The sequence below is a fragment of the Erinaceus europaeus genome, chromosome 10 (genome assembly GCF_950295315.1).
Source record: "Erinaceus europaeus chromosome 10, mEriEur2.1, whole genome shotgun sequence".
NCBI classification, from domain to species: domain Eukaryota; kingdom Metazoa; phylum Chordata; class Mammalia; order Eulipotyphla; family Erinaceidae; genus Erinaceus; species Erinaceus europaeus.
The window spans coordinates 55735462-55762079 of record NC_080171.1 but is presented as its reverse complement, the minus strand read 5'-3'; the positions used below and the strand labels follow the sequence as shown (position 1 = coordinate 55762079).

The following is a 26618-nucleotide window of genomic DNA, read 5'->3' as shown; positions in this document are numbered from 1 at the left end:
CTGAGAGTTCTCCAGACTGTTCTCCACAGAGGTTGGACCAATTTACATTCCCACCAGCAGTGCAGGAGGATTCCTTTGATCCCACAACCTCTCCAGCATTTGCTGCTGATACATTTTCTGATGCATGACATTCTCACAGGAATGAAGTGCAATCTCACTGTTGTCTTTATTTGCATTTATCTGACAAGCAAAGACTTGGAACATTTTTTCATGTGTTTCTTGGCCTTTTGGATCTCTTCTGTGGTGAATATTCTGTCCATGTCTTCCCCCCATTTTTGGATGGGGTTACTTGTTTTCTTGTTGTTAAGTTTGGCAAGCTCTTTATTTAATCTGGTTATTAGCCTCTTGTCTGGTGTATGGCATGTAAAGATCTTCTCCCATTCTGTGAGGGGTCTCTTGGTTTGGGTAGTGGTTTCTTTTGCTGTGCAGAAGCTATTTAACTTGATGTAGTCCCACAGGTGTATGCTTGCCTTAGTCTTCTTTGTAATTGGATTCATTTCATTGAAGATGTCTTTAAAATTGATGCGGAAAAGAGTTCTGCCAATATTTTCCTCTAAGTATCTGATAGTTTCTGGTCTAACATCCAAGTCCTTGATCCACTTGGAATTTACTTTTGTATTTGGTGAAATACATTGGTTCAGTTTCATTCTTCTGCATGTTTCAATCCTTTTTTTCCAACACCATTTGTTGAAGAGACTGCTTTCCCCATTTAATAGTCTGGGCACCTTTGTCAAAGATTAGATGTTCATAGGTGTGGGGGCTTACTTCTGGGCTCTCTATTCTATTCCACTGGTCAGTGTGTCTATTCATGTTCCAGTACCAAGCAGATTTGATGACAATGGTCCTATAATACAATTTGATATCTGGGAGTGTGATGCTTCCAGTTCTGTTCTTTCTTCTCAAGATTGTTTTGGCAATTCTAGGTCTTTTCTGGTTCCAGATAAACATTTGTAGCATTTGTTCTATTCTCCTAAAAAATGTGCTTGGGATCTTGATGGGGATAGCATTAAATTTGTAGATGGCTCTGGGTAGTATATTCATTTTGATGATGTTAATTCTTCCAGCCCATGAACATGGAATATCTTTCCACTTCTTTGTGTCTTTTTCAATTTCACTGAGTAGTGACTCATAGTTTTCAGTATATAGGTCTTCCACTTGTTTGGTTAGGTTTATTCCTAGATATTTTATTGTTTTTGTTGCTACAGTAAAAGAAATTGATTCCTGGATTTCATCTTCTTCTAACATAGTGTTTGCATAGAGGAATGCCACTGACTTGTGAATGTTAATTTTGTAGCCTGACACCTTACTGTATTGCCTGATCATTTCCAAAAGCTTCTTGCTGGATTCCTTAGGTTTCTCTATGTATACTATCATGTCATCTGCAAGTAGGGAGAGTTTGACTTCTTCTCTTCCAATCTGTATCCCTTTAATTCCTTGCCCCTGCCTGATTGCTATGGCAAGAACTTGCAACACTATGTTGAATAATAACGGTGATAGTGGGCAGCCCTGTCTAGTACCTGATCTGAGGGGAAATGCTTCCAGTTTTTCACCACTGAGTATGATGTTGACTGTAGGTTTGCTATATGTAGACTCCACCATCTTCAGGAATTTTCCATCTATTCCCATTTTTGTAGTGTTTTGATGGATCATAAAGGGATGTTGTATTTCGTCAAAGGCTTTCTGTACATCTATTGATATGATCATGTGGTTTTTGGTCTTGTTTTCATTGATGTGGTGGATCACACTGATTCATTTACATATATTAAACCAACTTTGTATCCCTTGGATAAAACCCACTTGGTCATGATGAACAATCTTTAAAATACTGCTGTATCCATTTGGCTAGAATTTTGTTCAATATTTTAGTATCTATGTTCATCAGAGATATTGGTCTGTAGTTTTCTTTTTTGGTTGTGTCCCTGTCTGCTTTTGGTATCAGAATGATGTTGGCTTCATAGAAGCTAGAAGAGAGTATTCCAGTGTCTTTAATCTTCTGGAAGACTTTTAAAAGTAGAGGTCTTAGTTCTTCTTTGAAGGTTTTATAGAATTCATTTGCAAAACCATCTGGTACAGGACTTTTATTCTTGGGAAGGTTTTTGATAACTTTCAATTTCATTAGCTGTGATGGGCCTGTTCATGTTATCTATTTCCTCTTTATTTAATTTTGGAAGTTTGTAGGTATGTAGGAAATCGTACATTTCTTCCAGGTTCTCTAGCTTGGTGGCATTTAGTTGTTCATATTAGCCTCGCATAACATGTTGAAATTCCATGGTGTCTTTTGTGATATCTCCTCTTTCATTTAAGATCTGCTGTATTTGGGTCTTCTCCCTTTTTTGTTTTGTGAGTGTGGCTAAAGGTTTGTGGATTTTGTTCACTCTTTCGAAGAACCAACATTTACTTCCGTTGATCTTTCGTATAGTTTTCTTATTTTAAATGTTATTGACTTCTGCCCTTCTGGTTGCTTTAGGACTCCTTTTTCTTCTTCTTCTAGGTCTTTAAGATGTGCTATCAGGATGTTTATTTGTGTTTTTTCTTGTTTCCTAATGTGTGCTAGTATGGCTATGAACTTCCCTCTCAGTACTGCCTTAACTGTGTCCCAAATATTTTGATAGCTTGTGTCTTTATTTTCTTTGAACTCTCGAAACATTTTGATTTCTTCCTTTATTTCCTCTTTGACCCAGTAGTCATTAAGTAGTGTACTGTTGAGCTTCCACATTTTGGGACTATTACTAATCTTTTGTTGATTGTTAAGTGTTAGTTTAATTCCACTGTGGTCTGAGAACATGCTTGGGATGATTGCAATGCTCTTGAATTTGCTGGTGCTGTCTTTGTGGCCTAACATATGGTCTATCCTTGAGAATGACCCATGCGGACTTGAGTAGAATGTGTATTCCAGTTTCTTGTGGTGAATGATTCTGAAAATGTCCAATAATTCTACTTTATCTATCTCCTCATTTAGCTCCCTCATTTCTTTATTAATTTCTGCCTTCAGTTTTCTTCCAGATTCTCATTTGTTATTTCTGATGACGATTCTTTCAAACTCTTTACTCACTCCTATGATTATTTCCTTAACTAGTGTTTGGATATTGACCTCATTATTTTGTGGTTCATCCTTTGGGGGGCTTTTAGCTGGACTCTTGTCCTGGTTCATTTCTCCAATATTTCTTCTTGTTGGTTTAACCATTTTATATAGTATGTTATGAGGTCCCTTTATCAGTGCTTTTCAAATTACTGATCACTCTTGCCTGGATTGACTTGTGTCTAAGTAAGGTAATCAAATGGTTCACAGTTGTGGAAATTGACAGTTGTTTCAATATTATTTTAATTCCTGAGTTGGAGCTCACCAAGCCCAGTCCAATTTCTGCTTTGTGCTTTCTTACACTTCAGCTTCTCTTTTTTTATTATTATTATTAATGATTTAATACTGATCGACAAGAGTGTGGGATAAGAAAGGTACAATTCACACAGTTCCCACCACCAGGGTGCCATATTATCCCATCCCCTCCACTGGAAGATTCCCCATTTTTTACCAACCCATCTTTTTTTTAACCCTATAATTCTAAAAGAGAATTTAATCTATTTTTAAAATAACTCCCTAATGATGTTTTATTTCAAAGACCCACTAATCTGTATATCCCTGAGAAAGTATTATTATTGTAAAGAAGAGAAAAATGTATTTAAAGCCACTGATGGTTAGATCTTTGGTTGCAGACTAAATGTCTCTTTGGACATTAATTTCTGAATAGATAAAAACAACAAAAACAAACAAACAAACAAAAAAACACCAAAAAACCCGAACAACAGAAAAAAAAACAAAACTTGAGTACATATTCCACACAAGACATGCTTAGGGTAAAATACACACTGCACAAAAGAACCGTGACTAGCTCTTGATTATTTCTGCATCCCCAAAAGAGGAATATGAAGAGAAGACACTCAATACTTAGTGATACAAATTCAAGGGGGAGCTGGCCAGGTGAAAACGTACAACTGGTTTAATAAAAACTGATCATGCTGTTGGTCAAATAACTGTTTCCTAGCACTCACACTGTAATGACTAATTTGCATAATAACATGTCAGCATCAGTACAATATTTATGTAAGCAACACCACTGACATTTTAATTAAATTGTCCTTTGAAACAAACTAATGCCATTAACCTAATTAAAAAGCACGAGGATGGATGAGCTATAATGTTGCTTTATTAGGGACAAAGTATTGCATTACATATTAGTAAAATGAATCAACCCTTAGAGGATTTTTATCTTCAGGTTCAAATCTATTTAATTAATAACAATGAAAATAGGGGGCCAGGCTGTGGTGCACCTGGTTAAGCACACATAGTATTAAGTACAAGTATCTGGGTTTGAGCCCCTGCTCCCCACCTGCAGCAGGGATACTTCACAAGTGATGAGGCAGGTCTGCCATGCCTGTCGTTCTCTTTCACCCTCTCCATCTAGCCTTCCCCTCTAGATTTCTCTCTGCCCTATCAAATAAATAGAAAAAAAATATCAATGAAGATAAATTCATATCAATTGTTAGGTTTTATCTGTATTCTGAGTCTTCCTTAGCCCTGTCACTGGTGTTTCAAAAAAGAGTAACTGAAGTTTTTTATTCCCAGCATTGAACTTATGGCTCAAGGAAAACAAGAAAGAAAGAAAAAGCCCTCCATTTACCCAAACTAGTCTGTAGCAGCTCTGCTCCAAGAAAAAGAAGGCTCTACACTGAGGGTCTTTAAGAGGCTTTCAAGAGGATTTATAATGATGTTCCTGATGGAAGTGACCAGTGATGGTGGATTGAGGGATCTATTAGAGTTCTAGGCTCATCCTATCTATGTGGGAATACAAGGATTCCCTGACTAGCGCCTTCCCTGGACAGAGGACCTCACCAATGAGCCCCAAAGTCTCACCTCTCCAGAGCCCTACAGTGGAGGAAAAAACAGAAACAGGCTGGGGGTATGAATTGAACTGCCAATGTTCATGCCCAACAAAGAAGCAATTACAAAAGCCAGACTGTCCGCCTTCTGCATCCCATAAAGAATTTTGGTCCATACCTCCAGAGAGGAATAAAGAATAGGGAATTTTACCCCTCTTATCGTATGGTCTTGTCAATATTTCCATTTTATAAAAAAATTTAAAAAAACAGGAAAACGTCCAATGGAGTGGATGGGACACAGAACCCTGATGGTGGGAACTATATGGAATTGTGCCCCAGTTATCTTACAATCTTGTTACTCATTATTAAATCACTAATAAATTTTTTTAAATCTTACGTTTATTAGAAAAAAGAAAAAAGGAAACAGAAGGCTAAGCTAGCAGGAGGTAGTAGTGGGGTCTTCACATGCTTGTGGGGAGCCAGTGGAGCAAGAAGGGCAGCAGAGTGATCTCCCCGCCTGCTCTCATTAAGCACTCAAGTCTCTGGACTTTAAATATCTACAGTTCGTTTGCTGTCACGCCTAGACTGTCTGGATTGCTGTATTAGGATATGGTTATAAAATACTCTGACATTTTTGATGAAAAAGGTAACACCATGAGAACATGAATTATTTTTATATGGTAGCACTGAAAGTGTGAACACACACTCCTTAGTTATTAGTCAGGAAATGATACTTTGCAAATCTGACAATTAAAGTCTTGTTGAAATAAAATTCTACAATGGAAAGCGCAAAAGCTACTGGAGAGGGAAAATTATAGTTTGTTTTAACAGAAAGCTGCCAGTTTCTTAAGCTCACGAGCTTCTTGCTGGACATGTGGAAGCACTGTTGTTAACAGGGTGGAAGTCAGTAGGCTACACAATAAAGCAAAGCATGTGAGGTAAAGGTCAAAGGCAGTCCTCCTAACCCAACATCCCCCCTCCCCCAAATATGCAGCTGAGTGCTCTCCCACTGTGTCTGCAATTCACCAAACAAGATGAGCAGACACAAATGAGTCCCTATCAAAGCCTCTCTGTACTTTAGTTTTCATTTTGTCAACAGATATGTCAACAGATATTTCTCAGTGCCTCCCACATAACTGAGTGCAGGGGAGGATTACCACTTTTATATCCCTTTATTCAGAAAACATGAGGCTGAGTAGTGATCATGTATTGAGATCAGCTTTCACAGTTAAGTGCCTATTTAAGAAATTACTGGTGGAAAGCTAACTGTAAGGTAGATCATGTTTGGGGATTTCGTTTTGTTGTTTCAGACAATACTTATTTAACTACAGAAGGTTCTGGAGCATGATGGGGTAAGCTATACCACAATTAAATATTTTTAGAGACTATGGGTTTCTAATACATATGAAATCTTCTGGGTCAAAGATATATCTATGTTATTTGGTGGATAAGAAGAAAGGAGCTCAAACAGAAATAGCAGCAGCCAAAGGTGATGGTGGAAGGAGAAGGGTCTACGCTTGGCCTGTAACTGATGGCCAGGAACAATTACTAACAGGAACTTGCTAACAAATGAAACTGAAGAAACTTTTCAAGCAAGTTCCTTAGGGTATCGTTTTCTTAATGAGAGCTGGTTAAGATAAAAAAAAGTCTCAAGGTAGTAAAACTATAGTCAGTTTTGTGAAGCCATAAAAATATCACTAAATGTGACTTTTTAGTTGGTCTTCACATTAAGTTTTACCATTAAAAAAAATCAATTTTTAAATTCTCTGGATCCAATACCAAAGGGAATGAGATTGAAAGTACTACTTTTATTTATTTGAAGGCTCACAGTTGAGATTTAATAATATATTTGGAGAACCACATAATTCACATTGGCAAAAATTTTACCTCCATTCTATCAACAGAACTAAATTACAATTCCTTACATCTAAGCCAAAACACAGGGAATTTGTGTTTTTTATACAAATAAGGGTACAACCTTAGTGCGTCTGATGTGAAAGCGTTTGTACTGGTTCCTCTGTATTTTCACAGAAAGGAATGGAGCATGAATTAATTTAATATGAGAAAGGATAACAACTGATTTTGACAAAAAAAAAAAGCACAAGAGTTCTCTAAAATCTTTAAGGGCACTGTCAGGGAGGTAGATCAGCAGCAGAGTTCAGGAATTACACACTTGAGGCCATGGAACTGATCTCTTGCATGGCATATGCAAAAGTGGTATATTCTCTCTCTCATGATGAATAAATAATCAAATAAATCCTTAAAAATTCCTTGAAGTTATATAATATTCTAAAAAAGGAATAGTATTTGTACCTGTGAGGAAAATGAAATGCTAATAGAGCTATTTTGTAGTAGAGCAAATGGAGCTTACTTTGCAGCTGCCTTGGTGATCTCATCAGTCAACATATCTCGAACCCTAAAAAAAAAGGAAAACAAATATGAATGCAAGTTAGAAAAGAACACAATTGTTGTATTTACTTAGCAATATGATGGACTTCCAGAACATATCAATTAATATCTGATGGATCATAATACATTCTGGCAATGAATCAGATCTTGAAATTGTTGTGAAGGGATTCCCTTCCAGGTGGGGAGCCAGGGGCTTGAACTGGGATCCTTACGCCAGTTCTTGTGCTTCACGTCATGTGTGCTTAACCCGCTGCACTTCTGCCCGACTCCCTTGATCTCCAAATTTTAGACATATGAAATCAGCTCCTACTTTATATCTTCTATTGAAGGTCTAGTTTTGTATTTCAGGGATAGCAAGTAAGTCCCAAACCAGATCTGCAATATAGATCGACTTTCCTTCCTTTCTTTTTTTCTTTCCTTCCTTCTTTCTTTCTTTTTCTTCCTGCCTTTCTTTCTTTCTTTCTCTCCCTTCCTTCCTTCCTTCCTTCCTTTCTTCCCTTCTTTTAACAATTGTTTTAGTGGGGGATTAACAGTTTATAGTACAATTGCTGACACATGATTACAATTACTCATCTTCCCATGATAGGTGTCCAGAATACATTTCCCCAATTTAGGTCCTTTATCCAGCATCATGCACCAGGGTCCCAAGGCCCTTGCCGCCATACCTTAGAACCCACCACATTCCCTCCCTAGAATCCTTTATTTTGGTATAATATACTGAATCCAGTCCAAATTTTGCTTTGTGTTTTCCTTTTTTGTACTTGTTTCTTAATTTTTCACCTATGACCAAGATAGTTTTGTGTTCCTCCTCTTTTTGGCTTATTTCACTTAACACGACCCCTTCACACTTCACTCAACATGAAGCAAAGCAGATCACTGCTACATTCTGAACAACTGAGCAGTATTCCACTGTGTATATGTATCCCAACTTTCTTAGCCACTCATCTGTTGTAGATACCTAGGTTGCATCTGGGTTTGAACTACTGCAAATGGTGCTGCTGTGAACTTAGGTGTACACGAATCTCTTTGGATGGATGTTTGTTTCTTTTGGATATATCCCCAGCAGAGGAACTGCTGGGTCATAGATTAGGTCCATTTTTAGCTTTCTGAATTCTCTGGACTGCTCTCTGAAGAGGATGGACAAATTTGTATTCTCATCAACAGTGTAGAAGGGTTCCTTTACCCCTACAATCTCTTTGTTTTAAATTAGTTTTATTTACTAATTGGCTAGAGACAGTAAGAAATGGAGAGGGAAGAGGGTGATAGAGAGACAGAGGGACACCTGCAGCACTGCTTTACCACACACAAAGCTTTCCTCCCACAGGTGGGGGCCAGGGGCTCAAACCTGGGTCCTTGTGCACTGTAGTATGTGCACTGAACCAGGTGTACAGGTTCATCACCATCTGTCCACCCACGCCCACAACCTTTACAACATTTCTTTTTACTGTCCTTTCTTATATGTGACAGTCTCACAGGAATAAAGTGGTAACATTGTTGAATTTATTTGCATTTCTTTGATAATTACTGATTTTAAGCATTTGTCATATGGTTACTGGCCCTTTGGATCTCTTCTTTGGTGAAGATTCTGTCTATACCCTCTCCTCATTTTTGGGTGAGGTCATTTGCTTTGTTGTTGCTGAGTTTGATGAGCTCTTTATATATGTTTGGTTATTAAACTTTTGTTTGATGTATGACATATAAAAATCTCCTCAGGGCCTGTGCAGTGGTGTACCTAGCTGAACACACTTCACCATCTGTAAGAAACCAGGTGTAAGTCCCCAGTTGCCACTTGAAATGGGGGAAGCTTCATGAGCAGTAAAACAGTGCAGCAGGTATTCCACTTTCTTCCTCCCTATCTCCCCCCTCTCCTCTCAACTCCTCTCTGTTCTATAAAATTGAATAAATACATGAGTAAAACTATCTTCTCCTCTTCCCCCAACTTAGTAAATGGAAACCTCATGTTTTTATTTATTCAGTCTAAGTCTTTGACTTCCATCTTTGTCTCATGTGCTTCACTCTACATCTCTATATATTTTGAAGGATATCAACATCAGCAAATTATTATCCTGAGGTGAAATTACTACTTTATGTAAAATATCAGAACAAATGTATGTTCTAGTTGTCAATAAATAAAAGAATCTAAAAATCAAATAAGCTTTGAAGAGTCTTTTAGATAAAAGGAACTTGTGGCTACACGCAAAGCTATTTAGATATTGGGTACTTTACTTAGATTTAGGCTGCTGCAACCTTAATCTGACAAGGTATTCATACCACCCCATGGAACAATTTAAATAGCCTTTAATGTGCCAGCACTTACATTTTTCGAGATAATATAGTGGGAATCACTAGGGGGTTGTCTGCCAGAGGAATTAAAGCTCTGACATGGGAAAGTTTCTCCTAATAATGAAGATGTTTTGAGGAGAGGACGGCAGGGGAATGAAAAGGGTAGTCCTTGACTAAATGTGACCCAGGAAGACAATGAACTGAGTGGGAATAACAGAATTTTTCATGCTAAAGCATATAAGATAGTCAGCTGTGGGGGGGGGGGGAGGGAGAAGGGAAGAACAAACCATTTTCACACTGCTTTAGGAAACAATAAAATATATCTACAATTTATGAATAAAGCTCTCCATGTATCTGGGAAGCAGATGGAAGATACATCTATTAGATCATCTATCTTCCCCCGCAGGCTCATATAGAAGCTAAAATATCCAACAAAGCCATTAAAGTAGTCAGTCACTTTCTTCCTCTTGTTCAAGTCCATAGACAAAATAATGAGCAGCAGAATACTATCCCCTTACCAGAGCCAGGCTGTATTTTTTTTGTACTGTACTTCCTCAGCTTCTTCTTTTCCATGTTTTAACTGCAACTCCAGCTCTCCTATTCTTCCCTGCAAGAGATGTAGCATAAATCAGAATGAGAATTCCATGGCAGAGACAATCTTAAAATTTCTTTGGAAAATAGATAGTAGATATATCTATCCCTAACTGGTCTTAAGTATTCACTAGGATATTAGATTATGAAAAAGAGTGTGTGAGGAGGAAGAGTTATGGCACTGCTCAGGTATTTCTGCATTTACCAAATAATTATATCCTAGAAAAGTTTTATTTCTGGCAAATTTAGTAGAACACTTCATTTGGGCATATCTATTAAAAGTAGATTCACATTCTATAGATCTTGGGGGCTGGGTAGTGGTGCATCTGGTTAAGCATGTTACCATGCACAAAACCTGGATTCAAGCCTCTGCTTCCACATGCAGGTCTATCTGTCTGTCGCTCTGTCTCTGTCTCTCCCTGTCCTGCACTCCTTTTAACTTCTCTCTGTCCTAGCAAAGAAAGAGAGAGAAAAAAAAGAAAAAAATGGCCTCCAGGAGCAGCGGATTCATCATGCAGGTACGAAGTCGCAGTACTAACTCTGGTGGCAATAAAAAAAGAAAGAAAAGAAAAGTTGATCCCAAGTTGAAGCCCCAGGTCCCCACCCACAAATGGGGAAGTTTCACGAGCAGTGGAACAGTGTTAACGGTGTCTTTCTTTCTCTCTCATTCTCTCTTTATTTCTCTCTCTATGTATATAATTAAAAAAAAAAACCTGCATATCAAACTTCAGGCTCAGGGGAAAAAAAAAACTAGTATAGCCACAGGCCCTTTGGAAAATATGCCTACTAGCTATCTACAAAATGGAGGACCTCCCAACTCCACTCTTCATCTGCACTATTCCAGCCTTTAGGTTCATAATTTGTTTGTCATGAAGTCAACAATTTGTTTGGCTTTATATGTTAACTCTCTTTTCAGCCACCAGGTTCCAGAGGCTAGCATGATGCCAACCAGACTTCCCTAGACAGACAATCCCACCAATTGGTCCTGAAGCTCCAATTCCCCAGAACCCCACCCCACTAGGGAAAGAAAGAGACAGGCTGGAATATGGATCGACCTGTCAATGCCCATGTTCAGCGGGGAAGCAATTACAGAAGCCAGACCTTCTACTTTTTGCATCCCACAATGACCTTGGATCCATACTCCCAGAGGGTTAAAGAACAGGAAAGCTATCAGGGGAGGAGATGGGATATGGAGTTCTGGTGGTGGGAATTGTGTGGAGTTGTATCCCTCTTATCCTATGGTTTTGTCAGTGTTTCCTTTTTCAAAATTAAAAAAAAGATTAAGAAAGGGCCACTGGGAGCCATGGATTCGTCGTGTAAACACTGAGCCCCAGTAATAAATTAAGTAGCAAAAAAATAAATTAAAACAAAATCTTCTCATCTTATAATTATTTTTAATTTTTAGCTCTTGCTAGAATAAAAAATTCCCAGAGTATAATATAAAGACAACTTAGTTATGTATCCTTGTATTTTTCGTATATATTCAGTCACTTGACTGTGAGTTGAATGAAGGAAGAACTGGTTTTAATCAGTCTCTGGAGTCTGTGCATGTAACACAATTTCCAATGCACAATGCCCTGGGCGGGGGGGGGGGGGGGGTCACTGGTTCAGGCACTCTGAGATTTGAAGGGTACTCTATTAATGCCGTTTATGGCTTCTGTTAACTTAAACCATCTCCATCTCCATCTCTATGTTTTCAAAAAGAGAATCCAGGCTCTTTTCACTTTAATCTCTGTCTCTTGGAAATGAGATCATACCTAATCAAACTGTCCAGTTACTCATGTTAATTTAAAACTGATACATGCCTGTCAAGAGGGTAGGAAAATAGAAAGTAATATTTATTTGTTTGATTGTTTATTTATTTATTGGATAGAGACAGCCAGAAATTGAGAGGAAAGGGGGGGGGATAGACAGGGAGAGAGACAGAGAGAAACCTGCAGCCCTGCTTCACCACTTGTGAAGTTTTCCCCCTGCATGTGGGGAATGGAGGCTTGAACCTGGGACCTTGCACACTGTAATGTGTGCTCAACCACGTGCACCACCACCCAGCCCCCTGAAAATAATTCTTATTACCTATCTCTATTAGTAACGCTTTTTATATTATGCTTCTTCACTTCTAAAATACCTGTGTTCCATAAAGCTTTTAAAAAAATAATAAACAAGGAATAGGACATTTAAAAAGGGGCAGTATATGAGTAGCCACTTAAAAAACTTACTGGTGAAGCTGAGTGGTTTAAGCCCAGTCCCCATATATAGAAGGAAAGAAGCCTCACCTCACCCATTAATAACCTTGGTGGCAAAACAACTAAAACACCTACTGCTCTAATCCCTCTGTAGCCATGACTAGTATAATTAGCCTATTGTGACTAAGTGCATTTTTTTCTTCCTCAAGATTGTTCCTTTCCATGCCCTCTTCAGGTATACATCCCTAGCCCTTTTGACCTAGTCTAAGTTAGTCGATTTATTCAGATGAACATCGTGTTCGAACACTGTGTTCCTCTTCTCTGCCATCTGCTACTAGAGAGATCCTGTAACATTCAACCTCTGCTTCTGGTTAACAACTGGGGTTAAGCAAGGAAAATACTCCTCTGGGGTAGAGGGAAGGTTAGAAATAGGCTGCAAAGATCCCCTGAATTAAGTTTTGTTTCCTAAATTCCACCTATGTGAGATGTGAGATCATCTGTCTTGTAAATCAGTATTTCCCTGCTATAACAATCAGAAAGTTCTGATTGCCTTTAGTTTATTCCTTTTACTTTAAAGAAATGTCTCCAGGTTATTTAACCCAAACCTTGCCAATTATAGCAAGCAATCACCTGGTTCTAAAGATGCACATAAAAAAAAAAAACCAAAACCAATTAACAAAACTTACAAAAGTCAACAACAACCTTTACAATCAGAGAGTAATTTATTGGGGAGAGGGCAGAAGGCATGTGTGGGGGGTGGAGGGGGGGAAGGAAGGTCATAGTTACTGGTGGCCTTGGTCTACATATCCGATTATTTTGCAACTAGCTGACGAACTTAGGAAACAAATGTCTTGGAGCTCCAGTGGCGCAATCGGTTAGCGCGTGGTACTTATATGGAAACAAATGTCTTTAATCAATTGCATTAATTGTGTATCACACTCTCACATCTGAGGCTCGAGAGGTTCCAGATTCAACTCTCTGCATGCACAATCATGACAGCTGAGCAATGTTCTTTCTGTTCTCTGAATTAAAATAAAATAAAGGGCTTGGGAGATAGCATAACAGTTATGCAAAAGTCTTTCATGCCTGAGACTCTGAGATCCCAGGTTCAATCCCCAGCACCAACCTAACCAAGAGCTAGATGAGCAATGCTCTGGCCGGCCTTTCTCTTTCTCAGTCTCTCTGTATCTATTACACATTAAAAAATAAATAAATCCAATTTATACAAAATCAAATAAATATTAAAAAAGAAAAAAATTCTCGCTCCAATTTTTGATCACATTCATAACTGCCAAGGGCCATTTACAGAAAGACCTTAAACTCCTCTGCATTCCACAGTGCAACAAGGTAAAGATGAAAATAGATGGAAACACAATGGACTCGGAACTGTCAATCAACTTTTATCTGTATTTTTCATCTCAATAGGAAGAAATTCAAAGAACTCCCTGTATCAACCACTTTGGTATGCTTATAATTCAACATCCACATTCTACTGGAAAAGTTAGATAAGGCTGCAAGCAGATGCTTAAGCAAAACCCATTAGACTCAAACTTATCCACATCATAGTGAACCTCCAAGAAATAGTGTCAAATGTACATTTTAGCTTGTCTCTGAGGCTTAGTTAGATAGGACACAACTCCTTTAATTGTTCCTCTAGTTAAATATTACAAAATAAGTCTAGCGCCAGATAGAAGTAACTGTAAGTTCTATACAGAAGCATCCTCCAGGACAGAAATTCCTGACATAGGTCAGAGATCAGGTAATTGTTCTAGTCTTTGTAAGGTACTATCAGTTCTATGTAATTGTGTTGGGGTCATTAAAAAAAAAACTTTTCCATAATTAAAATTCAGCCAATGTACTTTCAAATAGTGATACCCTAAAAAACAGTGCCTTATTTTCAAATAGTTCTGGAAATCTTAATATTGTCTATACCATAGGGTTCACTTCCTTTTTCAGCAATTCTCCTGAACTTCATTGAAATCCAAAAATGAAGAGATTTGAAATGATGAGAAAATGAACAAAGGTAATACTATTACCTATTAATAGTAGAAAGGCAGAGTAATTGACTTGTATTATTACAAATATTCAACTAGCGGAGGGAGAGGAAGATGGCGGACTGAGAAGTCGCTGACAGCGAGCGCTCTGACCGCATCGTCGGCAACGGTAGGATTTTCTGCCATTAGCAGGCCAGTTAATAAGGGGTGACACCAAAAAGTGAGTACAATTTAATTTGGGTTAAGAATTAGAGTAAAGGTGACACGGACTAGCGGGGCTCCAGAATTCCCTTGAAAAGACACAAAGAAGTGGAAAGATATTCCATGCTCATGGGTTGGAAGAATTAACATCATCAAAATGAATATATTACCCAGAGCCATCTACAAATTTAATGCTATCCCCATCAAGATCCCAAGCACATTTTTTAGGAGAATAGAACAAATGCTACAAATGTTTATCTGGAACCAGAAAAGACCTAGAATTGCCAAAACAATCTTGAGAAAAAAGAACAGAACTGGAGGCATCACACTGCCAGATCTCAAACTATATTATAGGGCCATTGTCATCAAAACTGCTTGGTACTGGAACATGAACAGACACACTGACCAGTGGAATAGAATTGAGAGCCCAGAAATGAGGCCCCACACCTATGGACATCTAATCTTTGACAAAGGGGCCCAGACTATTACATGGGGAAAGCAGAGTCTCTTCAACAAATGGTGTTGGAAACAATGGGTTGAAACATGCAGAAGAATGAAGCTGAATCACTGTATTTCACCAAATACAAAAGTAAATTCCAAGTGGATCAAGGACTTGGATGTTAGACCAGAAACTATCAGATACTTAGAGGAAAATATTGGAAGAACTTTTTTCCACATAAATTTTAAAGACATTTTCAATGAAACGAATCCAATTACAAGGAAGACTAAGGCAAGTATAAACCTATGGGACTACATCAAATTAAAAAGCTTCTTTACAGCAAAAGAAACCACTACCCAAATCAAGAGACCCCTCACAGAATGGGAGAAGATCTTTACATGCCATACATCAGATAAGAGTTTAATAACCAACATATATAAAGAGCTTACCAGACTCAACAACAAGACAACAAATAACCCCATCCAAAAATGGGGGGAGGAATTGGACAGAATATTCACCACAGAAGAGATCCAAAAGGACGAGAAACACATGAAAAAATGCTCCAAGTCTCTGATTGTCAGAGAAATGCAAATCAAGACAACAATGAGATATCACTTCACTCCTGTGAGAATGTCACACATCAGAAAAGGGAACAGTAGCAAATGCTGGAGAGGATGTGGGGTCAAAGGAACCCTCCTGCACTGCTGGTGGGAATGTCAATTGGTCCAACCTCTGTGGAGAACAGTCTGGAGAACTCTCAGAAGGCTAGAAATGGACTTACCCTATGACCCTGCAATTCCCCTCCTGGGGATATATCCTAAGGAACCCAACACATCCATCCAAAAAGATCTGTGTACACATATGTTCTTGGCAGCACAATTTGTAATAGCCAAAACCTGGAAGCAACCCAGGTGTCCAACAACAGATGAGTGGCTGAGCAAGTTGTGGTCTATATACACAATGGAATACTACTCAGCTGTAAAAAATGGTGACTTCACCGTTTTCAGCCAAACTTGGATGGACCTTGAAAAAATCATGTTGAGTGAAATAAGTCAGAAACAGAAGGATGAATATGGGATGATTTCACTCTCAGGCCGAAGTTGAAAAACAAGATTAGAAAAGAAAACACAAGTCGAACCTGAAATGGAATTGGAGTATTACACCAAAGTAAAAGACTCTGGGGTGGGTGGGTGGGTGGGGAGAATACAGGTCCATGAAAAATGATGAATGAAATAGTGGGGGTTGTATTGCTAAATGGGAATCTGGGGAATGTTATGCATGTAAAAAAAAAAAAAAAAGTAGTAGAAAGAAGTAGAAACGCAAAGCAGAAATTGACTGAGTTTGGAGTATGGCAACAAAGTAAGAAAGCAGAAGTATACTAGAGTTTGCAGTGAGTACCTCCCTAATACTTCCTCTCCACTTTTCCAAGCTTTGGGTCCATGATTGCTCAACAATTTGTTTGGCTTTGTATGTTAACTCTCTTCAGTCACCAGGTTCCAGGTGTCATCAGGATGCCGGCCAGACTTCCCTGGATTGAAGACCCCACCAATATGTCCTGGAGCTCAGCTTCCCCAGAGACACACCCTACTAGGGAAAGAGAGAGGCAGACTGGGAGTATGGACCGACCAGTCAACGCCCATGTTCAGCAAGGAAGCAATTACAGAAGCCAGACCTTCTAACTTCTGCAACCCTCAATGACCCTGGGTCCATGCTCCCAGAGGGATAGAGAATGGGAAAGCTATCGGGGGAGGGGGTGGGATATGGAGATTGGACGGTGGGAATTGTGTGGAGTTGTACCCCTCCTACCCTATGGTTTTGTTAAAAAAAAATAAAAATAAAAATAAAAATAAAAAAAAAAAAAAAAAAAAAAGAATTCCCAGGGCGCCAGGCAAGGCGAGTGCGCCAGGCATTGTCCTCCACCCGCCCAGGAAGGCGGCTCCTCCGCCGGTTGCAGAGCGCGGAGGGCAGAGCACTTTAGCTCGGGGGCTTTCTCTTGGGAGTCTGCAGGGTCCACCGCGGCCCTGAGAACAGATCCAAAGACTTCTTGAGTATAGCTCTCATTGGATCAAAGGATTTGGAGCTAGTTTTCATTTTTGAGAAATCCTTTAAAAAAGTCTGGAGGGAGGGGTTTCCCGGAAGATGGCGGACTGAGAAGCGGCTAGCCTTGGAGCTCCGGACACATCTCGTGTAAACAATAGGATTTTCTGCCTTTAGCAGGCCAGCCAATAAGGGGCCATAGCGGTCATACCAAGGATGTGTCTATAACTTAATTTGGGTTAAGAATTAGAATAGGGGAAAAAAATTCTTTTTTCTTCCTTTTAATTTTCAAGCATACATCCTTCCCGCCGCCCCCCCCCCCCCCCCCCATAAGCAGTGCCTGGGACCAGCTACTAGCAGGATACCCCATACCACCAAACAGGGTTTTTTTTTTTTTTTTAAACTCACTGATACACATTTGGGAAGTTCCTCGCACTGCTCTTTAATTACAACCCTTCTTCTTATCTTCTCCCTTTTCTCTCTCTTATCTCTCTCTATCTCTTTTTTTAATTATTATTATTATTTTTTTATCTTGTCATACACTTCTTTCTTCTTTGCCTTTCTGAATTTGTGAATTACTTTGGGGAAGAAATCTGACCCAGAGTGGACTCTCTATGTGTATATCTCTGCTCTAGTTCCCTTTACACTCTTGTTACCCCTAGAATATACACTGGATAGTAGATTTGCATAACTGTCTATGCTTGCTATCCTCTCTTTCTTTTCTCTTTCTTCACTGGGATTTGGTTACTATTTTTTCACGGACTGGAGAAATTTTTTGGCTAACTGGTAACGATTAAACTCCTTCAATACTTACTTCAGTTGCTACTGTAATTCTGGAGGTTGGTGAGTGCAATTGTCATAAAGGTATTTAGTACAGTGTTACTTGTGCTCAAATCACAACAACTGAGGAACAACAGAGCATTAAAAAAAAAAGAGAGAGAGAAACACATAAAAAAAAAATGGGTAGATTAAAAACAAATAAAACTGCTACCCCAATGAATGAAGACAAGAGCCCAGAAGAAACCACAAATCAGTCAGAAGTAACCATAGATAAGAAAAGTATGCAAGCAATAATAAACTTATTAATCACAGAAATGAAAACAACATTGGAGGAAAGGAATGGCAGTATTAGGGAAACAACAGTTGAGACCCCCAAGGAAAATACTGATTATCTTGAGACAATTAGAGAACTGAAAGCTGAAATAGCTGTAATGAAGAAAGAAGCTGAGGCAAGGGAAAGCAGACTAACAGAAGCAGAAAACAGAATTAGTCAGACAGAGGATGAGTTAGAGAAAACTAAGAAAGAGGTGAAAGAGCTTAAAAAGAGATTGAGAGACACTGAAAACAACAACAGAGACACATGGGATGATCTCAAAAGAAGTAACATTCGTATAATTGGCCTGCCAGAGGAAGAAAGAGAGGAAGGGGAAGCAAACGTTCTAGAGGAAATAATACAAGAAAATTTCCCAGACCTGAATAACATAAAGGATATCAAGGTGCAAGAGGCCCAGAGAGTACCAAACAGAATCAACCCAGACCTGAAAACACCAAGACACATCATAGTCACAATGAGAAGAAGTAAGGATAAAGAAAGGATACTAAAGGCTGCAAGAGAGAAACAAAAAGTCACATACAGGGGAAAACCCATAAGACTTTCTGCAGATTTCTCAACTCAAACTCTAAAAGCCAGAAGGGAGTGGCAAGATATCTATCGAGCCCTGAATGAAAAAGGGTTTCAACCAAGGATAATATATCCTGCTAGACTTTCATTCAAGCTAGATGGAGGGATCAAAACCTTCTTAGACAAACAACAGTTAAAGGAGGCAACTATCACCAAGCCGGCCCTGAAAGAGGTACTAAAAGACCTCTTATAAACAAGAACATCACTATAATACTTGTAATATATCAGAGTAAACAAATCGTTTTTTAGAACAATGGCACTACAATACATTAAATCCATAATATCAATAAATGTCAATGGCTTAAACTCACCCATCAAAAGGCACAGGGTGGGGGGATGGATCAGAAAACATAACCCAACCATATGCTGCTTGCAAGAATCCCATCTGTCACAACAAGATAAACACAGACTTAAAGTGAAAGGATGGAAAACTATCATACAGGCTAACAGTCCACAAAAAAGGGCAGGAACAGCCATTCTCATCTCAGACACGATAGATTTTAAATTAAATAAAGTAATAAAAGATAGGCAAGGACAGTACATAATGATTAGAGGATCAATCAGCCAAGAAGACTTAACAATTATTAACATCTATGCACCCAACGAGGGACCATCTAAATACATTAAACACCTATTGAAAGAATTTCAAAAATACATCAATAGTAATACAATAATAGTGGGAGACTTCAATACCCCACTCTCACACTTAGACAGATCAACAAAGCAGAGAACCAATAAAGATACAAGAGAATTGAATGAAGAGATTGACAGACTAGACCTCTTGGACATTTTCAGACTCCTCCACCCCAAAAAACTGGAATACACCTTCTTTTCAAATCCACACAACATATACTCAAGGATAGACCACATGTTAGGCCACAAAGACAGCATCAATAAATTCAAGAGCATTGAAATCATCCCAAGTATCTTCTCAGACCACAGTGGAGTAAAACTAACTTTTAACAACAAATGGAAAATTATTAAAAGACATAGAATTTGGAAACTAAACAACATGCTCCTTAAGAACCACTGGGTCAGAGACTCACTCAAACAGGAAATTCAAATGTTCCTGGAAACTAATGAAAATGAAGACACAACCTATCAAAATATTTGGGACACAGCGAAAGCAGTACTGAGAGGGAAACTTATAGCTATACAATCACATATTAAACACCAAGAAGAAGCCCAAATGAACGACCTTACTATACACCTCAAGGACTTAGAGGAAGAGGAACAAAGGAACCCTAAAGCAACCAGAAGGACAGAAATCACTAAAGTTAGAGCAGAAATAAACAACATCGAAAATAAAAGAACCATACAAAAGATCAATGAAGAAAATGTTGGTTCTTTGAAAGATTAAACAAAATTGACAAACCCCTAGCCAGACTCACCAAACAAAAAAGAGGAAGACTCAAATTAATAGAATTGTAAACGATGCAGGAGATATCACAACTGACACCACAGAAATCCAGAGAATTCTGCGAAACTTCTATAAAGAACTATATGCCACCAAGCTACAGAATCTGGAAGAAATGGAACAATTCCTAGAAACCTATGAACTTCCAAAACTGAACCAAGAAGAACTACAAAATCTAAATGCACCAATCACAGACAAAAAAATTGAAACCGTTATTAAGAATCTCCCCAACAACAAAAGTCCTGGACCAGATGGCTTCACAAATGAATTCTACAAAACTTTCAGGAAACAGTTAATACCCATACTTCTTAAGCTATTCCATAAGATTGAAGAAACAGGAATACTCCCTTCCACCTTCTATGAAGCCAACATCACCCTGATACCAAAAGCTGATAGGGACAGAACAAAAAAGGAAAACTACAGACCAATATCTCTGATGAACATAGATGCCAAAATATTAAACAAGATCTTGGCCAACCGGATACAGCAACACATCAAAAAGATTGTTCATCATGACCAAGTGGGATTCATCCCAGGAATGCAAGGCTGGTTCAACATCCATAAATCAATCAATGTCATTCATCACATCAATAAAAGCAAAGCCAAAAACCACATGATTATCTCAATAGATGCAGAGAAAGCCTTTGACAAAATCCAACACCCATTCATGCTCAAAACTCTACAGAAAATGGGAATAGATGGGAAATTCCTCAAGATAGTGGAGTCTATATATAGCAAACCTACAGCCAACATCATACTCAATGAAGAGAAGCTGAAAGCATTCCCCCTCAGATCGGGGACTAGACAGGGCTGTCCACTGTCACCGTTACTCTTCAACATAGTATTGGAAGTTCTTGCCATAGCAATCAGGCAAGAGAAAGAAATCAAAGGGATACAGATTGGAAGGGAAGAAGTCAAGCTCTCACTATTTGCAGATGATATGATAGTATACATAGAAAGACCTAAAGAATCCAGTAGAAAATTACTGGAAGTTGTTAGGCAATATAGCAAGGTATCAGGCTACAAAATCAATGTACAAAAATCAGTGACATTTCTTTATGCAAACACTAAATCTGAAGAAGAAGACATCCAGAAATCACTCCCATTTACTGTTTCAGCAAAATCAATCAAATACCTAGGAATAAAGTTGACCAAAGAAGTGAAAGACTTGTATACTGAAAACTATGAGTCGCTACTCAAGGAGATAGAAACTGATACCAAGAAATGGAAAGATATCCCATGCTCATGGATTGGAAGAATAAATATCATCAAAATGAATATTCTCCCCAGAGCCATATACAAATTTAATGCAATACCCATCAAAGTTCCACCAGGCTTCTTTAAGAGAATAGAACAAACACTACAATCATTTATATGGAACATGAAAACACCTAGAATTGCCAAAACCATCTTAAGGAAAAGAAACAGAAATGGAGGCATCACACTCCCAGACCTTAAACTATATTATAAAGCCATCATCAACAAAACAGCATGGTACTGGAACAAAAATAGGCATACAGACCAGTGGAACAGAATTGAAAGCCCAGAAGTAAATCCCAACACCTATGGGCATCTAATCTTTGATAAGGGGGCCCAAAGGATTAAATGGAAAAAGGAGGCTCTCTTTAGTAAATGGTGCTGGGAAAACTGGGTTGAAACATGCAGAAGAATGAAATTGAACCACTTTATCTCACCAGAAACAAAAATCAACTCCAAATGGATCAAAGACCTAGATGTCAGACCAGAAACAATCAAATACTTAGAGGAAAACATTGGTAAAACACTTTCCCACATACACCTCAAGGACATCTTTGATGAATCAAACCCAATTGCAAGGAAGACCAAAGCAGAAACAAACCAATGGGACTACATCAAATTGAAAAGCTTCTGCACATCCAAAGAAACTATTAAACAAACAGAGAGACCCCTCACAGAATGGGAGAAGATCTTCACATGCCAGACATCAGACAAGAAACTAATCACCAAAATATATAAAGAGCTCAGCAAACTTAGCCGCAAAAAAGCAAATGACCCCTTCCAAAAATGGGCAGAGGAAATGAACAAAACATTCACCACAGAGGAGATCCAAAAGGCTAACAAACATATGAAAAACTGCTCTAGGTCACTGATTATCAGAGAAATGCAAATCAAGACAACACTAAGATACCACCTCACTCCTGTAAGAATGGCATACATCAAAAAGGACAGCAGCAACAAATGCTGGAGAGGATGTGGGGACAGAGGAACCCTTTTACATTGCTGGTGGGAATGTAAATTGGTACAGCCTCTGTGGAGAGCAGTCTGGAAAACTCTCAGAAGGCTAGACATGGACCTTCCATATGACCCAATAATTCCTCTCCTGGGATTATACCCCAAGGACTCCATAACACCCAACCAAAAAGAGGTGTGTACTCCTATGTTCATAGCAGCACAATTCATAGTAGCTAAAACCTGGAAGCAACCCAGGTGCCCAACACCAGATGAGTGGCTGAGAAAGCTGTGGTATATATACACAATGGAATACTATGCAGCTATCAAGAACAATGAACCCACCTTCTCTGACCCATCTTGGACAGAGCTAGAAGGAATTATGTTAAGTGAACTAAGTCAGAAAGATAAAGATGAGTATGGGATGATCCCACTCATCAACAGAAGCTGACTAAGAAGATCTGAAAGGGAAACTAAAAGCAGGACCTGATCAAATTGTAAGTAGGGCACCAAAGTAAAAACCCAGTGGTGAGGGGTAGGCATGTAGCTTCCTGGGACAGTGGGGGGTGGGAGTGGGCGGGAGGGATGGGTCACAGTCCTTTGGTGGTGGGAATGGTGTTTATGTACACTCCTAGCAAAATGTAGACATATAAATCAGTAACTAATTAATATGAGAGGGGGAAATCAATTGTATGTCTCAAAGTTTCTCAAAAGACAAACTGAATCTTTTTAATATATAGGCTATGTATTTGATATGCGGACTCTCTCAAAAGCCTAGACCAAGTAGATTAGAAGCTTCCAATAGCACAGCTATATACAAGATACTGGGTACTGTCCAGCAAACCATAACAAAGGGACTTTTCAAAGTTAACCCAATTAACAAATAATGTGATGATAATATTAACTATTGATTGTCTTTTTGAACCCTAAGACAGCAGGAACCTCACATCTTCACTATAGAGCCCCTACTTCCCCCAGTCCTGGAACCCTTGGATAGGGCCCACTTTCCCGTATGCATCTCCCAATCCAAACCAAATAACATTGCATCTGCCGATCACAACCTAACCAAAGCAGCGATTGCTACCTCAACATGCTTCACCTCAGAATGTATCCAGAGACTTCACGTGTGGAATGACAACCCTTCAGCTTCATTACTCGGGTGAGACCTTTCCTTTAATAGTACACTCTAATTTCATCTCAGGTAGTTCACTTTCCAACAAAGTCCCATAACCTAGATATACACCAGTTTCTGTGAGAGAGAGCTTATGTGCACACGTATCCATAAACTACTGCAAAATATATACCTGAAAGCAGGACTACACTAGAGTTTGCAGTGAGTACCTCCCTAACACTTCCTCTCCACTATTCCAAGCTTGGGATCCATGATTGCTCAACAAATTGTTTGGCTTCATATGTTAACTCTCTTTTCAATCACCAGGTTCCAGATGCCACCAGGATGCTGGCTAGGCTTCCCTGGATTGAAGACCCCACCAATGTGTCCTGGAGCTCAGCTTCCCCAGAGTCACACCCTACTAGGGAAAGAGAGAGGCAGACTGGGGGTATGGACCGACCAGTCAACGCCCATGTTCAGCGGGGAAGCAATTACAGAAGCCAGACCTTCTACCTTCTGCAACCCTCAACGACCCTGGGTCCATGCTCCCAGAGGGATAGAGAAGGGGAAAGCTACCATGGGAGGGGGTGGGTTATGGGGATTGGGTGTTGGGAATTGTGTGGAGTTGTACCCCTCCTACCTTATGCTTTTGTTCACTAATCCTTTCTTAAATAAAAAAATTAAAAAAAAAAAAGAAATAACAGGAGAAAGCGAAATAAAAAAAAGAAAGAAAGAAAAAAAACAAATATTCAACTAGCTTCTCATAAATAGACCTGTCCTTCAAAATATTAAACCAATTCATAAAAGACCAGATCAGTGACATTAAGAAAAATGCATGATTCAGGGGAAAAGAATAAGGCTCAAAAATCAGATAATTCCATGCTAAATTTAAGTTCTTTCACTTACTGACTGTTGAGATTTGCACCTTTTTCTTTTGTTTTCCTACTTAACCCTGTTTCCCCTTCTATAACTTCATTACTCCATAGTGTTTAGTGGAGGACAACACTGCAAAATAACAGTGAAAAATGAGTGTGAGGAAAAATTGTACACTCTGTCTTGTAATCTCAAAATCCCTGAATATAAATTCTGATTGGTTAATGGTATATATGAATAATTCATTCACTCACTCATATATTTATTTAAAACATGCTGCATGCTATTAAGCTGCTGTGGATACAAAGGGATATGCATTGAAAACAATGGCGTCAAGAGAACATCTTCAAAATGCAGGCTCTAGTGCAGTTTAGAGGGCCATCTAAAACACTGTGCTCAGAGTGTGACTGATACAGTGTGCTGTGTTAAAATCATCTGGCAGCTAGTCAACAATTTGTTTGGCTTTATATGTTAACTCTCTTTTCAGCCACCAGGTTCCAGATGCCAGCATGATACCAACCAGACTTCCCTGGACAGATAACCCCACCAATGTGTCCTGGAGCCCTGCTTCCCCAGAGTCCCACCCCATTAGGGAAAGAGAGAGGCAGGCTGGGAGTATGGATCAACCTATCAACACCCATGTTCATGGGGGAAGTAATTACAGAAGCCAGACCTTCCATCTCATAATGTCCCTGGGTCCATACTCCCATAGGGGATAAAGAATAGGAAAGCTATCAGGGGAGGGGATGAGATGTGGAGTTCTGATGGTGGGAATTGTGTGGAGTTGTACCCTTCTTATCCTATGGTTCTGTCAATGTTTTCTTTTTATAAATAAATTTAGAAAAAATCATCTGGCAGCTTGATGAATATGGAGATTCCTGGTCCCTTACTTGGTTTTAAAGAATCAGAATCTCTAGGGTCAGGTGGTGGTGCACTGAATTAATAAGCACACATGGTACCAAGTGCCAGGATCTGGGTTGGAGCGCTCTCATACTGCAGGGGACTCGCTTTCTAAGCGGTGAAGCAGGTCTGCAGGTATCTATTTTCCTTTACCCCTCTCTATCTCCCTCTCCATTCTCAATTTCTTTCTGTTTTATCCAATAACAAACAAACAAACAAGCAAACAAACCAAAAAGATAAACCCCAGAAAAAATGGCCACCGGGATCAGTGGTTCATAGCGCAGGCACCGAGCGCCCCCAGTGATAACCCTGGAGGCACACGCACACAAAAAGGGTCAGAATGTCTGAGGATGCATCAATACTTTATTAATCCAAGACTCCAAGGGTATGTGGCCACCAAGTTCTAACTGAAGATGACAACAACCAATGCCCAGATTCTCAGATTTTTATAACCTACCTGCTCATATTTTAGAATGGCTACTATTCTCACCATAATACCTTACTAAGACTCCAAGAAAATCTTATACTAGGTCATGAATTACTTTATATACCTTCATTTTTTAAAAAAAGATATTTTATTTTATTTTGCCACCAGGGTTATTGTCAGGACTCAGTAGCTGCATGTTGAATCCATGATTCTTGGCACCATTTTCATCCTTTTTCTTTGACAGAAGCTGAGACAGATGGACAGAAAGAGAGAAGCAGGGAGAAAAGGGTGAGAGAGAAAGAGAAGTAGAGACACTTAAAGTACTGCTCCCTCTCTCATGAAGCTTCCCTAGTACAGAGGGGACCAGGGACTTGAACTCAGGTCCTCATGAATGAGTATGTGCTCTATGAGATGTGTTACCACCTGACCCCTTAGATACCTTTATTTTTAACCGTTAATTTAATCTTTAGAAGGAAGGATAGAGTTGGTGGCTTTCGTATAGTGATGCTTGTATACTCCAAAGCTGATTAAAATTCCTTCTGATTTCAAAAAGTCATCAACTATAATGCATAATATTATTGGATTAGATGAAGCTGGACTTGACATGATTCATTTATGCAGTAAGCACGTCTTATTTTAGATTCTCTGTCAAGTTTTACAGAGACGGCAGAGAAGAAAACACAGCTTCTAGCTTTGAGGACCACAGAAAAGTGGAGGGAGGGCCCAGGAAAATAACTAGGTTGTAAAGGGTTTCTGAAAGACCAGTGGAAGTTGTAAGGACACATCTAAGGGGACATACCATGCAGTGCAGAGCAGAGGCAAGCTTACAGGTGCTTTCCTCTATAAGATGATCTTACAGAGCAAGTAGAAGTTAGGGTGGACAGAGAGGGAATGGGCTGGCCCAGCACAGAAGGAGCAGTCTGTGTCAAAGTCAAGAGGTTAGAGATCAAGTGCTGAGTGTAGGGAAACAGGAAATCTAGAAAGACTGC

At 39.1% G+C, this 26618-nt stretch overlaps 1 protein-coding gene across 5 annotated transcripts in view; it reads right to left on the bottom strand.

The window, feature by feature from the left end:
* Positions 1-26618, bottom strand: part of FOCAD (focadhesin) — a 327910-nt gene that overhangs the window by 74605 nt on the left and 226687 nt on the right. For all 5 annotated transcript variants that reach the window (XR_009552025.1, XM_060199634.1, XM_060199636.1 and 2 more), the window contains 2 exons: positions 10086-10174; positions 7247-7291 (listed from right to left, as the gene is read on the bottom strand). Coding sequence is in view for 4 of the 5 variants with exons in the window: in XM_060199634.1 (XP_060055617.1) it covers positions 7247-7291; positions 10086-10174 (134 nt within the window). In the remaining variant the exon portion in view is untranslated. The remainder of the gene's footprint in view (positions 1-7246; positions 7292-10085; positions 10175-26618) is intronic.